At 34.4% G+C, this 21195-nt stretch overlaps 1 protein-coding gene across 1 annotated transcript; it reads left to right on the forward strand.

Moving 5' to 3' along the window:
* Positions 1-292: 292 nt before the first annotated feature.
* Positions 293-5684, forward strand: LOC311014164 (uncharacterized protein). Its single transcript, XM_084010581.1, has 5 exons — positions 293-593; positions 712-1335; positions 2686-2835; positions 3279-3605; positions 3884-5684. Exons 1-5 carry the CDS (start codon positions 510-512, stop codon positions 4937-4939), a joined length of 2241 nt encoding a protein of 746 aa, XP_083866707.1. The 5' UTR covers positions 293-509; the 3' UTR covers positions 4940-5684.
* Positions 5685-21195: the final 15511 nt, after the last annotated feature.

The raw sequence follows: 21195 nt of genomic DNA on the forward strand, positions 1-21195 counted from the left end.
GTTTCTTTTTTTACCTTTTTTCTTTTGCATCTTTTTCTTTTTTTCATGCATGTAGGTATTTCTTTTTTTAACATTTTTTTTCTTTTGCATCTTTTTCTTTTTTTTCATGCATGTTGGTATTTCTTTTTTTTTCTTTTTCTTTTTTTCATGCATCTTTGTATTTCTTTTTTAGGTAGGTTTTTTTTCAACCCATGTATTGTATTATGTTGCTGATGCATTTTTTCTTTTTTTCATGCATGTTTGTATTTTACGGAGCCCCTAAAGGGACATGGAAAAAAAAAAAAAAAAAAACGTTTCTCGTGCGCACAAAATACTTTCTCGTGCTCGCGAGATACTTTTCTCGTGCTCACCAGATACTTTCTCGTGCTCACCAGATACTTTTCTCGTGCTCACCAGATACTTTCTCGTGCTCACCAGATACTTTCTCGTGCTCGCGAGAAACCTCAGTTGTGAACTCTCGCGCCCTGTGTGTAAGCCTCCAGGCCCATTAAGATCATTAACCTCAAAGAATGGCAGCAGAAGTGGATTTATTCTCTTTCCTGAAAACGCGAAATATACCTGATAGTGTCATCAACCAACTAAAAGATGAAAAGGTAAAGATAAATGTTAACTTTAGTCACATAAAGTACCTAAGCAATTCATGTATAGCTTAATTTGCTGCTGTTAACGTAATTGTTCAAACGTTTTTGTCGTTTGCCTTGCTTATTACAGATCGACATCAACGTCATAGGTGTTATGACAGATGAGGAGTTAGGAAAGTATATTGTACGATATGGGGACCGACTTGCACTCAGAGCATTTTGTCGTCAAAGAACTGTGACAAACGAAAAGTCCGGAGAAGTGGAGACAGTGAAGTCCGCTCTCATGCAGAGAGTAAGAGACAGGCTCGGGGAAACACGGAAACTTCTTGCCAAAAGAGACACAGAAGGCTCCGGTACTGTTGGCAATAAACATGCAGCCAAAGCCACACGGAGGGTTGAAATGGGGTGGCTCCATTTTGATAACGGCACTTATCACCAGATCAAAACCAAAAATGGAGGAGGAACACGGCACCTGTCTGTCCAGAAATCAGTAACTGTGGGTGAACTGCTGGAGACGGGCAAGGGCTTGTTTTTCACAAATGGATATTCATCCAAAGGACCAGTGGAAGACTTCGAGTTTGATATTCGTGATTACAGTCACAATGCAGTATCCCCTGAAGTCACAGTGAGTCAGCTGTACGAGCAGACTAAGCTACGAATGCTGCGCATCTACACAACCTCCAAGGCTAAAGACGTAATACTTCTCTCTGATGCATCATCGGACTTCGAGCCCACAGATGAGAGGCTAATGAAGGTAATTTATCTTCTGCCACATTTCTGTTATCAATACACTGTCGATACTGAATTTATAGTGATATAAAGGCTGACATGTATTTCAGATTTTAAAATAAAAAATAGAAGAATTGATCCATAAGATCTGTATAAACCCCTAAACAGTGTGTAACAGCTGACCCCTATGAACACAGAACATTAATTATCATCAAATCCTGGCCGATCATGTTAACAGAGGCGCTGTTTGTGAACAGGCAAGGCAGGCAACTGCTTGGGGCCCCGAGTTGCCAGGGGGCCCCCGAGACTCGGCCCGAGGGCTGTTTTATGAATGTTAATTTTATATTTGATGCCAAATGTGCAGACAAGCACCTTGTTATTTAGTTAGTTATTATATTGTTTTTATTGTTCTTGACATTTATATATGCACATTTTGAATATAAAAAACGTTGGTTTCATACATCTTTCGTTGGCGTCAGATTATTTAGAAGATTATTATTGTTATTGTTTAGTCAGAAGGGCCCCACTGAAAACTTTGCTTGGGGCCCCAACAGACTCTAGAATCGCCTCTGCATGTTAATAAAGCAACCTCAGCACCGTGCGAACACACACACACATCAGCCTCTTAGTGTAGCGATGCACGTAAAGTTAGAGCTGCCCTGTGATGCTGCAGCCGGCTGTTGGCAACAAACGGAATATAAGTATAGCCTGATGTTTCTTGTGAAATCCATATGTAAGTGCTGTTACATGGATTATACGATATGGAAAGTACTCAAGGTTCACGATGCACATGTGATAAATAGTTAATGAATTTAAGGTTAAAATTGACATTTGATGTGATTAAATAGCAGGCGCAATTCATTCTTTCTGGATCTGGCCAAAATAATCTTAGTCTTACAGCCATGTTGTTTTTCTGTCTTTCTCCTCATGAAATTGAACAGCTAGAATGAATCACTTCCTTTATGGTTGGTGTGATTATCATTGTATATCGCACCTGTCTCATATGCAATGAGTAGATATAGACTGTAAAAAGGTATGCATTTGACACATTTTTTTCCCAAAGATTAGTACGTTTAATAAGGTCCACCTTAGCTTTCTTACCTGTGGTCTTATTCAATATGACTGTACATTCACTGCCGGCCTCACTGATTTTTGAGGATAAATCTATTGTCTTAACTCAATGTCAAATCTATTAAGAACATGAAGCCTGCAAAAAAGGGGGGGTCAAGAGATGCAAATACAGTTTTCTAGACATATTTGCTCCACTTCTCTCTCCACTTATGTGCATGTTCAAACACAATAAGTTTAGAAAGACTTGTTTTGAACAGTTGAACAATCATGGCTGTATAAGCTTATAATTTGCCTATCTTTATAGACTAGGACAATGCAGAGACGATCCTTGAGGAACAAAACCAGGAGAGGTCATCACTGGAGGACTGGAACTGATCATCGAGTGGATCATACAGAGAGCTCCAGTGATTTAGATCCAGCACCCAGTGGCTCAATGCAGGAAAACCATGAAAAAGTAAGCCCCATTATTGCATTTTTATGGACCCAGTCTGTGATATACAGTATGGAACTTGTGTTGTATGAAGATTAATTTGTGCCAAAATGTTCAAACAATGCTTTGAAACAAAAATTGATCAATCAATCAATACAAAGTTATAACAAAAAAAGTAATGTCAAAGATAAAATTCTCAACTCGTGAAGTCTATGAGGACACAGAGATGGGGTTTAAGAGACCTTGATTTTGTTGCAAATAACAAATCCATCTCAAATTTAAACTGCAGCTAAGATGATGGAAGTGGGCAAAAGGTTTTGAGTTCAATGCCACATTAACTCAATATGCATATACCAAAAAATCTGCTCAGGTGCAAGGTGTTTTAATCACATGAATGTGATAGTACACATGACGGCTTTGATCAGATAAGGTAATAAGTATGTTTTTTTTTATTTAATTATAAACAGAGAGGAGAACCAATCAGCCAATCAGGACCAGCAACTTCTGAGATGAGTGACTCAGAGGTCCTGTATCCACCATCTTCCGATGATGTTGGCAATCATACTCGGCAGTCAACAAGCAGGCATGGATCTGAAGACGACGGTTTAATGCCTGTGTCAAATCAAGATGCAGACCAGTTGTTAAGTGACAAGTCGGATTACCCTCTTGCCCTTGCCATCCAAGCATCTCTTGAGGACTTTGAAGTTGACTTTGGACCTGTTTGTGATGATGATGATGATGATAATCAAGACTCCACCCTTCCCTGGAATCCACATGACTTCAACAGTATGCAGGTATAGTGTAGAACTAAGTTATTTTCTAACAGTGCTGCAAAAAATATTACTGCCATCATTGATTAATTTCAAGAGTTTTCACTATTCATTACTTTTTCATCTAAACATTCCAAAACCAAAAGATAAATATAAAAGCAGCAAATCTAGAACCACAGCATAATTCATTTTTGCATGCTAATTGATATATTGATTGTCAAAGTTGTTGATTAATTTTCTGTTCACCAGTTGAATAATCTATTAATAATCACACCTAATTTCCTTTTTAAAAAATCTTGCAGCACTCTACACTGAATGACGGACCATCAAGCAGTCTTCCAGCATCACCAGACCCATTTGAAAAAGAACTCCTCCTTGTGAAATTAAGACGAGTAAACATTGTTGATGATGTCCTTAATATCTTCATGGACCCAAAAGTACTGAATGCTAATCTTAAAATGGAGTTTACAAATGAGAAAGCTGTGGACAGTGATGGTGTGTCAAGAGAGGTATACTCCGCGTTCTGGGAACATTTCTTGGAACAGTGTGAGGGGGAAGATGAACGAGTACCCAGACTACGACCAGATTATTCTGAGAAGGCATGGCAAGCTCTTGGAAGAGTGTGGTTGAAAGGATACCTGGACCACAAAATCATACCAATCAGACTGTCACCAGCTTTTGTTCTTGCCTGTTGTCAAGGACTTAGTTCAGTGGATGAAGAACTCTTGATGATGTCATTTGCCAGATTTCTGTCAGGGAATGAGCGTGCATCACTTGAAAAAGCACTACAGGGCAACATTGATGAAACTGTTGAGGAGGACTTACTCGACATCTTCTCAAGAATGGGCTCACACTGCCTGCCCTCTAAAGACAACGTACGGGCTGCCATTTTAACAATGGCACACAAAGCTCTTCTTCAAGAGCCGAAGTTCATAATTGACTGTTTCCACTCCAGTATTCACAATGCTGTGCCAACACTCATAACCAGAGAAAACATAATGGAGCTTTACGAATCTAAGCGGCCAACTAACAAGAAAGTGGCACAGATGATAAAGCCATCAACTGAAATCCCAAATCCACAAGAGCAGACAGCTCTTAACCACCTGCTACGGTATGTGAGAAGCATTGACCAAAGAAAACTGGAGATCTTCTTACGCTTCTGCACAGGGTCCACTGTGCTGTGCACAGGCACAATTGAAGTAACTTTTAATAGATTGTGTGGTTTAAGTCGCAGGCCTGTAGCACACACATGTGGAGCAGTTCTTGAGTTACCATGCACCTACAGCTCATACCCAGAGTTTCGTCAGGAGTTTGACAATGTCCTGTCTGGCGATTGCTTTACAATGGATATTGTATAGTGAATGTAAGGGATCTTACACATGTTCCTTTTCTACTGACATCGTTATAGCATTTGTCTGAAATAAACTGTTTCTACAGATTTACATTTATTTATATTTAAAACACTTTATTTGTTCATTCATGTATTGCAACTTAGAAAGAGTTGTACTACAAGGAATGGAGATGAGATCAGATGCATTATCTGATGACATTGCTTTATTACACTTAATATGATAAGTCAGAAAGGTCTGCTCTCATATGTGAACATCCCTTTTTTTCAGGCCTGTATCATTTTCACATTTTCATGTGCATGTTTTTTGCAATTGTTATTCAGAAGGAAGTTCAGCATTCAACAAAATAGTAATACCTGTTCGAGGCACATACATTTCAAATGGCTACCCAGTTATTGTTGCAGCCTCATATGTTAAACATACTGACAGTAACTGTCAGGAGCACAATATTGTTGAATAAAAATTAAATTCCACTTTCATGTTCTGCCTTGGTGTTTTTCTTTGTTGTGATTTTGTTTGTTTCCTGTTCATGACTGATGGCAAAGTAAAACATCTATGACAATACTCCTATATGCTGTGCAACAAATTGAAGTCTATTTCTAGCACAAATTACTGATAAGAGCTAATACTCTGTCATTTGAAAAATGTACAGTTCTGGGCTTCATTGAATCAGTCTGGGATTACCTGAAGAGACAAAAGCAACTGAGACAGCCTAAATCCACACACGATCTGCTGAAAGTTATCTGCCAAGTACCTTGAAATACTGTGTGCACAATATTGCTGCAAATGTTCTTAATGTCTCTGTGTGTGTCTAGTGTAGTCAGTGAGCACGTAGTGACAGATCAATCCTTTTTCCAGGAGAAATAATCCAAAGTTCCAAATATAGCTTCTACAGAGTTCCTGGAAAAACTTTACAACTGAGAATGTTTGGTGAATAAAGCATGGTTGACTGCAGAAGAATTGTCTGATCATGTGTTCAGTTTAGATGGATACAAATGTAGTACCATCTCAAATTAGAGAGCAGATCTTATCTCATTCCTCAAATGTAGGTACAAATCCAATGCTTGATGAGCATCAGCTGGAAGATGCAGCTGTGACTCCACCATCAGAATGTTGCAGATGCTGTAGATGTCTGTGTCACATGGCACTGCTGGTCGAAATGTGCAGTTACTCTGACACAACTGTACATCAGCTCTGTCCACTGGGGAAATGCAGTCATCACTTGTGTAGAGTTCTGGGAACATGTACATGATTTGAGGTCGACCACTGGGTACCCTGTCATTCTTCGATGGTCTGATGACATGTGAATCCCACACATGGATGGTCTCATCTAATTCGTCCTGGAAAAAATTATATATTAGAAAGTAAGAAAACAAGTTAATTGATATGCAATTTGTTATTCTCATGAGGTGTGGGCCTTAGATAAGATATGACATGATTTGAAATAAATCATGTTAAATGTTGAATTTTCTGATGAAGTTAGGAGAAATGATAGGAAATAAACAAAATTTCGAAGAGCAGAGAGATGGATGAGCAGCCTTCCATGTTACTTTTTTGTGTTTTGCATGATCGCATCATGTTAAATTGAGAAGACGGCTGAAGGAAATGAAAAGCTATCAGAAAGAATAAGAAGGCCTTTTGGATTAATTGAAGAAAAAGCAATCATTTGAGTATTCTTTGGAAATTTATCTTCGAGTAAAATTGCAGTTCAGAGTAAGCAAAAATAACTCATGATGAAGAAGCCGTGGCGCGTCTGCGCGTATCCAGAGCAGGAAAAACGTCACATTTAACAAGGAGAATGTTGATCCTGCTTTTGCTGTACAATATTTTGTTTATTTACATACATTTCTGGTAAAATCATTGTTTTAAAAAAGCATTAGGCCTATTGTTGTGCTCGTAAACACAAACAATGAAATGATGTGACGGTCTGGCAGACCGGTGAACTCCGTAGCTCCGTGCACAAAAAAAAAACAGTTAGAGCTATTTTCGCTTTTTATTATGAATTATTATTGTAGGACACCGCATGGATGACAGTGATTAAGACAGTAACAAAAACAATTATGGGCCACAATTTAAGATGAAAGTAAGTTTTACATAATACATGTGTAGCTTACCTGAATGATAGCCATGAAGCAGAACTGAATTAGATTTCTGTCCAAATATGCACCATCGAACAAGCCACGGTCCTTCAGATCATTAAACAGAGAGATGTAGAATTCCATTGATTCCCTTCTGAGGAAGCCCCACCAACTCTCTATTCGCTGATTTGCTGTGCTTGCCCCTTCGATGTAGCTGTCAATGCTGGAGCCGTCTTGAATGTTGGGACGGAGAAAACGCTGAAAGTCTCTGACTTTAACATTCTCTGTGCCCCGGTCGCCTCTGACAATCCTTGGAGAACCACCATATCTCTGGACTGCCTCCATGTAGTAGCCTCCGATGATTTTTGGATCACTGCTGGTAGTAAATGCATTCATCCAGATAATTTTCCGGGAAAACCCATCAATGCAGCCATTGATACAGATACCAAATGGCTTGAGTTTGTCATAAGAGTCCAAGTGCCAGATATAATTGGGCCCCTTTGCAAAATAGCTTCGGCGATGGAGCCGTCTCCTTCCTCTGAGTTCAACACCCCTCGGGTCAAGTTCTTTTAGAATTAAGCGAACCTCTTCTTTCTTTACGTGAAGTCCACTCTCCTTGCATTTTGTGTACATCCACCTATATCCACAGAGTTGGCCAGATGTTTGTAACTGTTCGTTAATGAAATTAACTATGCGATCCAACGCGGCGTATCCCTTGCGCCGAAACAGATTACAAGACTTCAAAATTCGTTTTAAATGTCTTTCAGACACAACATAGCGGTGACGACTTGCAAGCAAAGCAGAAATGTCCTTATAATGAAGTCCCAAGTTAAAATATAGCCGAACTAACTCCTGTACTGTCATTTTCACACATAAAACACAAACCAAATGCAGTGGATGGTCTCCCAGACATCATGCGGGCATGCGATACTTTCTAAAGTATCTGGTGCTCACGAGAAAGTAGCACGAGAAAAGTATCTGGTGCGCACGAGAAAGTATCTGGTGCGCACGAGAAAGTATCTGGTGCGCACGAGAAAAGTATCTGGTGCGCACGAGAAAGTATCTGGTGCGCACGAGAAAGTATCTGGTGCACACGAGAAAGTATCTGGTGAGCACGAGAAAGTATCTTGTGCGCACGAGAAACGTTTCAGTTTTTTTTTCTTTCCCCATGTCACTTTAGGGGCTCCGTAGTATTTCTTTTCTTTTGCATTCTTTTCTTTTACTCCTCTGCAGAAAAAAGGATGAAAAAAAAAACACAATACAGTACATTGGTAAGAAAAAAACCTACATTCAAAGATGATTCTGCTCTGCTTCTCTGCTCCTGCTCTGCTTCTCCTCTGCTATTCTCCTCTGCTCTGCTGCTCCTTTGCTCTGCTTCTCTGCTGAAAAAAGATGCATAAGAAATACTTAATACAATAAACAAGTTAAATCATTTTTTTGTATGTATTTTTCAGTAGGTTTTTTAACATATGTATTGTATTATGCATTTTTCAGCAGAGAAACAGAGGACGAGCAGAGCAGAGGACAGGCAGAGGAGCAGAGCAGCTGAGCAGGAGCAGAGAAACAGAGGAGTAACATTTTTTAGGTAGGTTTTTTTTAACCCATGTATTGTATTATGTTGCTGATGCATTCTTTTTTTTTCATGCATGTTTGTATTTCTTTTTTTTTTCTTTTGCTTTCTTTTTTTTGTGCATTTTTGTTTCTTTTTTTACCTTTTTTCTTTTGCATCTTTTTCTTTTTTTCATGCATGTTGGTATTTCTTTTTTTTAACATTTTTTTTCTTTTGCATCTTTTTCTTTTTTTTCATGCATGTTGGTATTTCTTTTTTTTTTCTTTTTTTCATGCATCTTTGTATTTCTTTTTTAGGTAGGTTTTTTTTCAACCCATGTATTGTATTATGTTGCTGATGCATTTTTTCTTTTTTTCATGCATGTTTGTATTTCTTTTCTTTTGCATTCTTTTCTTTTACTCCTCTGCAGAAAAAAGGATGAAAAAAAAAACACAATACAGTACATTGGTAAGAAAAAAACCTACATTCAAAGATGATTCTGCTCTGCTTCTCTGCTCCTGCTCTGCTTCTCCTCTGCTATTCTCCTCTGCTCTGCTGCTCCTTTGCTCTGCTTCTCTGCTGAAAAAAGATGCATAAGAAATACTTAATACAATAAACAAGTTAAATCATTTTTTTGTATGTATTTTTCAGTAGGTTTTTTAACATATGTATTGTATTATGCATTTTTCAGCAGAGAAACAGAGGACGAGCAGAGCAGAGGACAGGCAGAGGAGCAGAGCAGCTGAGCAGGAGCAGAGAAACAGAGGAGTAACATTTTTTAGGTAGGTTTTTTTTAACCCATGTATTGTATTATGTTGCTGATGCATTCTTTTTTTTTCATGCATGTTTGTATTTCTTTTTTTTTTCTTTTGCTTTCTTTTTTTTGTGCATTTTTGTTTCTTTTTTTTACCTTTTTTCTTTTGCATCTTTTTCTTTTTTTCATGCATGTTGGTATTTCTTTTTTTTAACATTTTTTTTCTTTTGCATCTTTTTCTTTTTTTTCATGCATGTTGGTATTTCTTTTTTTTTTCTTTTTTTCATGCATCTTTGTATTTCTTTTTTAGGTAGGTTTTTTTTCAACCCATGTATTGTATTATGTTGCTGATGCATTTTTTCTTTTTTTCATGCATGTTTGTATTTCTTTTCTTTTGCATTCTTTTCTTTTACTCCTCTGCAGAAAAAAGGATGAAAAAAAAAACACAATACAGTACATTGGTAAGAAAAAAACCTACATTCAAAGATGATTCTGCTCTGCTTCTCTGCTCCTGCTCTGCTTCTCCTCTGCTATTCTCCTCTGCTCTGCTGCTCCTTTGCTCTGCTTCTCTGCTGAAAAAAGATGCATAAGAAATACTTAATACAATAAACAAGTTAAATCATTTTTTTGTATGTATTTTTCAGTAGGTTTTTTAACATATGTATTGTTTTCATGCATTTTTCAGCAGAGAAACAGAGGACGAGCAGAGCAGAGGACAGGCAGAGGAGCAGAGCAGCTGAGCAGGAGCAGAGAAACAGAGGAGTAACATTTTTTAGGTAGGTTTTTTTTAACCCATGTATTGTATTATGTTGCTGATGCATTCTTTTTTTTTCATGCATGTTTGTATTTCTTTTTTTTTTCTTTTGCTTTCTTTTTTTTGTGCATTTTTGTTTCTTTTTTTACCTTTTTTCTTTTGCATCTTTTTCTTTTTTTCATGCATGTTGGTATTTCTTTTTTTTAACATTTTTTTTCTTTTGCATCTTTTTCTTTTTTTTCATGCATGTTGGTATTTCTTTTTTTTTCTTTTTTTCATGCATCTTTGTATTTCTTTTTTAGGTAGGTTTTTTTTCAACCCATGTATTGTATTATGTTGCTGATGCATTTTTTCTTTTTTTCATGCATGTTTGTATTTCTTTTCTTTTGCATTCTTTTCTTTTACTCCTCTGCAGAAAAAAGGATGAATAAAAAAAACACAATACAGTACATTGGTAAGAAAAAAACCTACATTCAAAGATGATTCTGCTCTGCTTCTCTGCTCCTGCTCTGCTTCTCCTCTGCTATTCTCCTCTGCTCTGCTGCTCCTTTGCTCTGCTTCTCTGCTGAAAAAAGATGCATAAGAAATACTTAATACAATAAACAAGTTAAATCATTTTTTTGTATGTATTTTTCAGTAGGTTTTTTAACATATGTATTGTATTATGCATTTTTCAGCAGAGAAACAGAGGACGAGCAGAGCAGAGGACAGGCAGAGGAGCAGAGCAGCTGAGCAGGAGCAGAGAAACAGAGGAGTAACATTTTTTAGGTAGGTTTTTTTTAACCCATGTATTGTATTATGTTGCTGATGCATTCTTTTTTTTTCATGCATGTTTGTATTTCTTTTTTTTTTCTTTTGCTTTCTTTTTTTTGTGCATTTTTGTTTCTTTTTTTACCTTTTTTCTTTTGCATCTTTTTCTTTTTTTCATGCATGTTGGTATTTCTTTTTTTTAACATTTTTTTTCTTTTGCATCTTTTTCTTTTTTTTCATGCATGTTGGTATTTCTTTTTTTTTTCTTTTTTTCATGCATCTTTGTATTTCTTTTTTAGGTAGGTTTTTTTTCAACCCATGTATTGTATTATGTTGCTGATGCATTTTTTCTTTTTTTCATGCATGTTTGTATTTCTTTTCTTTTGCATTCTTTTCTTTTACTCCTCTGCAGAAAAAAGGATGAAAAAAAAAACACAATACAGTACATTGGTAAGAAAAAAACCTACATTCAAAGATGATTCTGCTCTGCTTCTCTGCTCCTGCTCTGCTTCTCCTCTGCTATTCTCCTCTGCTCTGCTGCTCCTTTGCTCTGCTTCTCTGCTGAAAAAAGATGCATAAGAAATACTTAATACAATAAACAAGTTAAATCATTTTTTTGTATGTATTTTTCAGTAGGTTTTTTAACATATGTATTGTATTATGCATTTTTCAGCAGAGAAACAGAGGACGAGCAGAGCAGAGGACAGGCAGAGGAGCAGAGCAGCTGAGCAGGAGCAGAGAAACAGAGGAGTAACATTTTTTAGGTAGGTTTTTTTTAACCCATGTATTGTATTATGTTGCTGATGCATTCTTTTTTTTTCATGCATGTTTGTATTTCTTTTTTTTTTCTTTTGCTTTCTTTTTTTTGTGCATTTTTGTTTCTTTTTTTTACCTTTTTTCTTTTGCATCTTTTTCTTTTTTTCATGCATGTTGGTATTTCTTTTTTTTAACATTTTTTTTCTTTTGCATCTTTTTCTTTTTTTTCATGCATGTTGGTATTTCTTTTTTTTTTCTTTTTTTCATGCATCTTTGTATTTCTTTTTTAGGTAGGTTTTTTTTCAACCCATGTATTGTATTATGTTGCTGATGCATTTTTTCTTTTTTTCATGCATGTTTGTATTTCTTTTCTTTTGCATTCTTTTCTTTTACTCCTCTGCAGAAAAAAGGATGAAAAAAAAAACACAATACAGTACATTGGTAAGAAAAAAACCTACATTCAAAGATGATTCTGCTCTGCTTCTCTGCTCCTGCTCTGCTTCTCCTCTGCTATTCTCCTCTGCTCTGCTGCTCCTTTGCTCTGCTTCTCTGCTGAAAAAAGATGCATAAGAAATACTTAATACAATAAACAAGTTAAATCATTTTTTTGTATGTATTTTTCAGTAGGTTTTTTAACATATGTATTGTTTTCATGCATTTTTCAGCAGAGAAACAGAGGACGAGCAGAGCAGAGGACAGGCAGAGGAGCAGAGCAGCTGAGCAGGAGCAGAGAAACAGAGGAGTAACATTTTTTAGGTAGGTTTTTTTTAACCCATGTATTGTATTATGTTGCTGATGCATTCTTTTTTTTTCATGCATGTTTGTATTTCTTTTTTTTTTCTTTTGCTTTCTTTTTTTTGTGCATTTTTGTTTCTTTTTTTACCTTTTTTCTTTTGCATCTTTTTCTTTTTTTCATGCATGTTGGTATTTCTTTTTTTTAACATTTTTTTTCTTTTGCATCTTTTTCTTTTTTTTCATGCATGTTGGTATTTCTTTTTTTTTCTTTTTTTCATGCATCTTTGTATTTCTTTTTTAGGTAGGTTTTTTTTCAACCCATGTATTGTATTATGTTGCTGATGCATTTTTTCTTTTTTTCATGCATGTTTGTATTTCTTTTCTTTTGCATTCTTTTCTTTTACTCCTCTGCAGAAAAAAGGATGAATAAAAAAAACACAATACAGTACATTGGTAAGAAAAAAACCTACATTCAAAGATGATTCTGCTCTGCTTCTCTGCTCCTGCTCTGCTTCTCCTCTGCTATTCTCCTCTGCTCTGCTGCTCCTTTGCTCTGCTTCTCTGCTGAAAAAAGATGCATAAGAAATACTTAATACAATAAACAAGTTAAATCATTTTTTTGTATGTATTTTTCAGTAGGTTTTTTAACATATGTATTGTATTATGCATTTTTCAGCAGAGAAACAGAGGACGAGCAGAGCAGAGGACAGGCAGAGGAGCAGAGCAGCTGAGCAGGAGCAGAGAAACAGAGGAGTAACATTTTTTAGGTAGGTTTTTTTTAACCCATGTATTGTATTATGTTGCTGATGCATTCTTTTTTTTTCATGCATGTTTGTATTTCTTTTTTAACATTTTTTTCTTTTGCTTTCTTTTTTTTGTGCATTTTTGTTTCTTTTTTTACCTTTTTTCTTTTGCATCTTTTCTTTTTTTCATGCATGTAGGTATTTCTTTTTTTAACATTTTTTTTCTTTTGCATCTTTTTCTTTTTTTTCATGCATGTTGGTATTTCTTTTTTTTTCTTTTTCTCATGCATCTTTGTATTTCTTTTTTAGGTAGGTTTTTTTTCAACCCATGTATTGTATTATGTTGCTGATGCATTTTTTCTTTTTTTCATGCATGTTTGTATTTCTTTTCTTTTGCATTCTTTTCTTTTACTCCTCTGCAGAAAAAAGGATGAATAAAAAAAACACAATACAGTACATTGGTAAGAAAAAAACCTACATTCAAAGATGATTCTGCTCTGCTTCTCTGCTCCTGCTCTGCTTCTCCTCTGCTATTCTCCTCTGCTCTGCTGCTCCTTTGCTCTGCTTCTCTGCTGAAAAAAGATGCATAAGAAATACTTAATACAATAAACAAGTTAAATCATTTTTTTGTATGTATTTTTCAGTAGGTTTTTTAACATATGTATTGTATTATGCATTTTTCAGCAGAGAAACAGAGGACGAGCAGAGCAGAGGACAGGCAGAGGAGCAGAGCAGCTGAGCAGGAGCAGAGAAACAGAGGAGTAACATTTTTTAGGTAGGTTTTTTTTAACCCATGTATTGTATTATGTTGCTGATGCATTTTTTCTTTTTTTCATGCATGTTTGTATTTCTTTTCTTTTGCATTCTTTTCTTTTACTCCTCTGCAGAAAAAAGGATGAATAAAAAAAACACAATACAGTACATTGGTAAGAAAAAAACCTACATTCAAAGATGATTCTGCTCTGCTTCTCTGCTCCTGCTCTGCTTCTCCTCTGCTATTCTCCTCTGCTCTGCTGCTCCTTTGCTCTGCTTCTCTGCTGAAAAAAGATGCATAAGAAATACTTAATACAATAAACAAGTTAAATCATTTTTTTGTATGTATTTTTCAGTAGGTTTTTTAACATATGTATTGTATTATGCATTTTTCAGCAGAGAAACAGAGGACGAGCAGAGCAGAGGACAGGCAGAGGAGCAGAGCAGCTGAGCAGGAGCAGAGAAACAGAGGAGTAACATTTTTTAGGTAGGTTTTTTTTAACCCATGTATTGTATTATGTTGCTGATGCATTCTTTTTTTTTCATGCATGTTTGTATTTCTTTTTTAACATTTTTTTCTTTTGCTTTCTTTTTTTTGTGCATTTTTGTTTCTTTTTTTACCTTTTTTCTTTTGCATCTTTTTCTTTTTTTCATGCATGTTGGTATTTCTTTTTTTTAACATTTTTTTTCTTTTGCATCTTTTTCTTTTTTTTCATGCATGTTGGTATTTCTTTTTTTTCTTTTTCTTTTTTTCATGCATCTTTGTATTTCTTTTTTAGGTAGGTTTTTTTTCAACCCATGTATTGTATTATGTTGCTGATGCATTTTTTCTTTTTTTCATGCATGTTTGTATTTCTTTTCTTTTGCATTCTTGTCTTTTACTCCTCTGCAGAAAAAAGGATGAATAAAAAAAACACAATACAGTACATTGGTAAGAAAAAAACCTACATTCAAAGATGATTCTGCTCTGCTTCTCTGCTCCTGCTCTGCTTCTCCTCTGCTATTCTCCTCTGCTCTGCTGCTCCTTTGCTCTGCTTCTCTGCTGAAAAAAGATGCATAAGAAATACTTAATACAATAAACAAGTTAAATCATTTTTTTGTATGTATTTTTCAGTAGGTTTTTTAACATATGTATTGTTTTATGCATTTTTCAGCAGAGAAACAGAGGACGAGCAGAGCAGAGGACAGGCAGAGGAGCAGAGCAGCTGAGCAGGAGCAGAGAAACAGAGGAGTAACATTTTTTAGGTAGGTTTTTTTTAACCCATGTATTGTATTATGTTGCTGATGCATTCTTTTTTTTTCATGCATGTTTGTATTTCTTTTTTTTTTCTTTTGCTTTCTTTTTTTTGTGCATTTTTGTTTCTTTTTTTACCTTTTTTCTTTTGCATCTTTTTCTTTTTTTCATGCATGTTGGTATTTCTTTTTTTTAACATTTTTTTTCTTTTGCATCTTTTTCTTTTTTTTCATGCATGTTGGTATTTCTTTTTTTTTCTTTTTTTCATGCATCTTTGTATTTCTTTTTTAGGTAGGTTTTTTTTCAACCCATGTATTGTATTATGTTGCTGATGCATTTTTTCTTTTTTTCATGCATGTTTGTATTTCTTTTCTTTTGCATTCTTTTCTTTTACTCCTCTGCAGAAAAAAGGATGAATAAAAAAAACACAATACAGTACATTGGTAAGAAAAAAACCTACATTCAAAGATGATTCTGCTCTGCTTCTCTGCTCCTGCTCTGCTTCTCCTCTGCTATTCTCCTCTGCTCTGCTGCTCCTTTGCTCTGCTTCTCTGCTGAAAAAAGATGCATAAGAAATACTTAATACAATAAACAAGTTAAATCATTTTTTTGTATGTATTTTTCAGTAGGTTTTTTAACATATGTATTGTATTATGCATTTTTCAGCAGAGAAACAGAGGACGAGCAGAGCAGAGGACAGGCAGAGGAGCAGAGCAGCTGAGCAGGAGCAGAGAAACAGAGGAGTAACATTTTTTAGGTAGGTTTTTTTTAACCCATGTATTGTATTATGTTGCTGATGCATTCTTTTTTTTTCATGCATGTTTGTATTTCTTTTTTAACATTTTTTTCTTTTGCTTTCTTTTTTTTGTGCATTTTTGTTTCTTTTTTTTACCTTTTTTCTTTTGCATCTTTTCTTTTTTTCATGCATGTAGGTATTTCTTTTTTTAACATTTTTTTTCTTTTGCATCTTTTTCTTTTTTTTCATGCATGTTGGTATTTCTTTTTTTTTCTTTTTCTTTTTTTCATGCATCTTTGTATTTCTTTTTTAGGTAGGTTTTTTTTCAACCCATGTATTGTATTATGTTGCTGATGCATTTTTTCTTTTTTTCATGCATGTTTGTATTTCTTTTCTTTTGCATTCTTTTCTTTTACTCCTCTGCAGAAAAAAGGATGAATAAAAAAAACACAATACAGTACATTGGTAAGAAAAAAACCTACATTCAAAGATGATTCTGCTCTGCTTCTCTGCTCCTGCTCTGCTTCTCCTCTGCTATTCTCCTCTGCTCTGCTGCTCCTTTGCTCTGCTTCTCTGCTGAAAAAAGATGCATAAGAAATACTTAATACAATAAACAAGTTAAATCATTTTTTTGTATGTATTTTTCAGTAGGTTTTTTAACATATGTATTGTATTATGCATTTTTCAGCAGAGAAACAGAGGACGAGCAGAGCAGAGGACAGGCAGAGGAGCAGAGCAGCTGAGCAGGAGCAGAGAAACAGAGGAGTAACATTTTTTAGGTAGGTTTTTTTTAACCCATGTATTGTATTATGTTGCTGATGCATTCTTTTTTTTTCATGCATGTTTGTATTTCTTTTTTTTTTCTTTTGCTTTCTTTTTTTTGTGCATTTTTGTTTCTTTTTTTACCTTTTTTCTTTTGCATCTTTTTCTTTTTTTCATGCATGTTGGTATTTCTTTTTTTTAACATTTTTTTTCTTTTGCATCTTTTTCTTTTTTTTCATGCATGTTGGTATTTCTTTTTGTTTTTCTTTTTTTCATGCATCTTTGTATTTCTTTTTTAGGTAGGTTTTTTTTCAACCCATGTATTGTATTATGTTGCTGATGCATTTTTTCTTTTTTTCATGCATGTTTGTATTTCTTTTCTTTTGCATTCTTTTCTTTTACTCCTCTGCAGAAAAAAGGATGAATAAAAAAAACACAATACAGTACATTGGTAAGAAAAAAACCTACATTCAAAGATGATTCTGCTCTGCTTCTCTGCTCCTGCTCTGCTTCTCCTCTGCTATTCTCCTCTGCTCTGCTGCTCCTTTGCTCTGCTTCTCTGCTGAAAAAAGATGCATAAGAAATACTTAATACAATAAACAAGTTAAATCATTTTTTTGTATGTATTTTTCAGTAGGTTTTTTAACATATGTATTGTATTATGCATTTTTCAGCAGAGAAACAGAGGACGAGCAGAGCAGAGGACAGGCAGAGGAGCAGAGCAGCTGAGCAGGAGCAGAGAAACAGAGGAGTAACATTTTTTAGGTAGGTTTTTTTTAACCCATGTATTGTATTATGTTGCTGATGCATTCTTTTTTTTTCATGCATGTTTGTATTTCTTTTTTAACATTTTTTTCTTTTGCTTTCTTTTTTTTGTGCATTTTTGTTTCTTTTTTTACCTTTTTTCTTTTGCATCTTTTCTTTTTTTCATGCATGTAGGTATTTCTTTTTTTAACATTTTTTTTCTTTTGCATCTTTTTCTTTTTTTTCATGCATGTTGGTATTTCTTTTTTTTTCTTTTTCTTTTTTTCATGCATCTTTGTATTTCTTTTTTAGGTAGGTTTTTTTTCAACCCATGTATTGTATTATGTTGCTGATGCATTTTTTCTTTTTTTCATGCATGTTTGTATTTCTTTTCTTTTGCATTCTTTTCTTTTACTCCTCTGCAGAAAAAAGGATGAATAAAAAAAACACAATACAGTACATTGGTAAGAAAAAAACCTACATTCAAAGATGATTCTGCTCTGCTTCTCTGCTCCTGCTCTGCTTCTCCTCTGCTATTCTCCTCTGCTCTGCTGCTCCTTTGCTCTGCTTCTCTGCTGAAAAAAGATGCATAAGAAATACTTAATACAATAAACAAGTTAAATCATTTTTTTGTATGTATTTTTCAGTAGGTTTTTTAACATATGTATTGTATTATGCATTTTTCAGCAGAGAAACAGAGGACGAGCAGAGCAGAGGACAGGCAGAGGAGCAGAGCAGCTGAGCAGGAGCAGAGAAACAGAGGAGTAACATTTTTTAGGTAGGTTTTTTTTAACCCATGTATTGTATTATGTTGCTGATGCATTTTTTCTTTTTTTCATGCATGTTTGTATTTCTTTTCTTTTGCATTCTTTTCTTTTACTCCTCTGCAGAAAAAAGGATGAATAAAAAAAACACAATACAGTACATTGGTAAGAAAAAAACCTACATTCAAAGATGATTCTGCTCTGCTTCTCTGCTCCTGCTCTGCTTCTCCTCTGCTATTCTCCTCTGCTCTGCTGCTCCTTTGCTCTGCTTCTCTGCTGAAAAAAGATGCATAAGAAATACTTAATACAATAAACAAGTTAAATCATTTTTTTGTATGTATTTTTCAGTAGGTTTTTTAACATATGTATTGTATTATGCATTTTTCAGCAGAGAAACAGAGGACGAGCAGAGCAGAGGACAGGCAGAGGAGCAGAGCAGCTAAGCAGGAGCAGAGAAACAGAGGAGTAACATTTTTTAGGTAGGTTTTTTTTAACCCATGTATTGTATTATGTTGCTGATGCATTCTTTTTTTTTCATGCATGTTTGTATTTCTTTTTTAACATTTTTTTCTTTTGCTTTCTTTTTTTTGTGCATTTTTGTTTCTTTTTTTACCTTTTTTCTTTTGCATCTTTTTCTTTTTTTCATGCATGTTGGTATTTCTTTTTTTTAACATTTTTTTTCTTTTGCATCTTTTTCTTTTTTTTCATGCATGTTGGTATTTCTTTTTTTTCTTTTTCTTTTTTTCATGCATCTTTGTATTTCTTTTTTAGGTAGGTTTTTTTTCAACCCATGTATTGTATTATGTTGCTGATGCATTTTTTCTTTTTTTCATGCATGTTTGTATTTCTTTTCTTTTGCATTCTTGTCTTTTACTCCTCTGCAGAAAAAAGGATGAATAAAAAAAACACAATACAGTACATTGGTAAGAAAAAAACCTACATTCAAAGATGATTCTGCTCTGCTTCTCTGCTCCTGCTCTGCTTCTCCTCTGCTATTCTCCTCTGCTCTGCTGCTCCTTTGCTCTGCTTCTCTGCTGAAAAAAGATGCATAAGAAATACTTAATACAATAAACAAGTTAAATCATTTTTTTGTATGTATTTTTCAGTAGGTTTTTTAACATATGTATTGTTTTATGCATTTTTCAGCAGAGAAACAGAGGACGAGCAGAGCAGAGGACAGGCAGAGGAGCAGAGCAGCTGAGCAGGAGCAGAGAAACAGAGGAGTAACATTTTTTAGGTAGGTTTTTTTTAACCCATGTATTGTATTATGTTGCTGATGCATTCTTTTTTTTTCATGCATGTTTGTATTTCTTTTTTTTTTCTTTTGCTTTCTTTTTTTTGTGCATTTTTGTTTCTTTTTTTACCTTTTTTCTTTTGCATCTTTTTCTTTTTTTCATGCATGTTGGTATTTCTTTTTTTTAACATTTTTTTTCTTTTGCATCTTTTTCTTTTTTTTCATGCATGTTGGTATTTCTTTTTTTTTCTTTTTTTCATGCATCTTTGTATTTCTTTTTTAGGTAGGTTTTTTTTCAACCCATGTATTGTATTATGTTGCTGATGCATTTTTTCTTTTTTTCATGCATGTTTGTATTTCTTTTCTTTTGCATTCTTTTCTTTTACTCCTCTGCAGAAAAAAGGATGAATAAAAAAAACACAATACAGTACATTGGTAAGAAAAAAACCTACATTCAAAGATGATTCTGCTCTGCTTCTCTGCTCCTGCTCTGCTTCTCCTCTGCTATTCTCCTCTGCTCTGCTGCTCCTTTGCTCTGCTTCTCTGCTGAAAAAAGATGCATAAGAAATACTTAATACAATAAACAAGTTAAATCATTTTTTTGTATGTATTTTTCAGTAGGTTTTTTAACATATGTATTGTATTATGCATTTTTCAGCAGAGAAACAGAGGACGAGCAGAGCAGAGGACAGGCAGAGGAGCAGAGCAGCTGAGCAGGAGCAGAGAAACAGAGGAGTAACATTTTTTAGGTAGGTTTTTTTTAACCCATGTATTGTATTATGTTGCTGATGCATTCTTTTTTTTTCATGCATGTTTGTATTTCTTTTTTAACATTTTTTTCTTTTGCTTTCTTTTTTTTGTGCATTTTTGTTTCTTTTTTTACCTTTTTTCTTTTGCATCTTTTCTTTTTTTCATGCATGTAGGTATTTCTTTTTTTAACATTTTTTTTCTTTTGCATCTTTTTCTTTTTTTTCATGCATGTTGGTATTTCTTTTTTTTTCTTTTTCTTTTTTTCATGCATCTTTGTATTTCTTTTTTAGGTAGGTTTTTTTTCAACCCATGTATTGTATTATGTTGCTGATGCATTTTTTCTTTTTTTCATGCATGTTTGTATTTCTTTTCTTTTGCATTCTTTTCTTTTACTCCTCTGCAGAAAAAAGGATGAATAAAAAAAACACAATACAGTACATTGGTAAGAAAAAAACCTACATTCAAAGATGATTCTGCTCTGCTTCTCTGCTCCTGCTCTGCTTCTCCTCTGCTATTCTCCTCTGCTCTGCTGCTCCTTTGCTCTGCTTCTCTGCTGAAAAAAGATGCATAAGAAATACTTAATACAATAAACAAGTTAAATCATTTTTTTGTATGTATTTTTCAGTAGGTTTTTTAACATATGTATTGTATTATGCATTTTTCAGCAGAGAAACAGAGGACGAGCAGAGCAGAGGACAGGCAGAGGAGCAGAGCAGCTGAGCAGGAGCAGAGAAACAGAGGAGTAACATTTTTTAGGGAGGTTTTTTTTAACCCATGTATTGTATTATGTTGCTGATGCATTCTTTTTTTTTCATGCATGTTTGTATTTCTTTTTTTTTTCTTTTGCTTTCTTTTTTTTGTGCATTTTTGTTTCTTTTTTTACCTTTTTTCTTTTGCATCTTTTTCTTTTTTTCATGCATGTTGGTATTTCTTTTTTTTAACATTTTTTTTCTTTTGCATCTTTTTCTTTTTTTTCATGCATGTTGGTATTTCTTTTTTTTTTTCTTTTTTTCATGCATCTTTGTATTTCTTTTTTAGGTAGGTTTTTTTTCAACCCATGTATTGTATTATGTTGCTGATGCATTTTTTCTTTTTTTCATGCATGTTTGTATTTCTTTTCTTTTGCATTCTTTTCTTTTACTCCTCTGCAGAAAAAAGGATGAATAAAA

The sequence above is a fragment of the Eutrigla gurnardus genome (genome assembly GCF_963514095.1).
Source record: "Eutrigla gurnardus genome assembly, chromosome: 5".
In the NCBI taxonomy this organism is placed as follows: Eukaryota; Metazoa; Chordata; class Actinopteri; order Perciformes; family Triglidae; genus Eutrigla; species Eutrigla gurnardus.

Bases quoted from the DNA above. Each gene is read 5' to 3' on its own strand.
- LOC311014164 (XM_084010581.1), top strand. From the start codon at position 510: ATGGCAGCAGAAGTGGATTTATTCTCTTTCCTGAAAACGCGAAATATA. The intron at 594-711 runs GTAAAGATAAAT...TGCTTATTACAG, and splicing joins ACCAACTAAAAGATGAAAAG to ATCGACATCAACGTCATAGG. The intron at 3,606-3,883 runs GTATAGTGTAGA...AAAATCTTGCAG, and splicing joins ATGACTTCAACAGTATGCAG to CACTCTACACTGAATGACGG.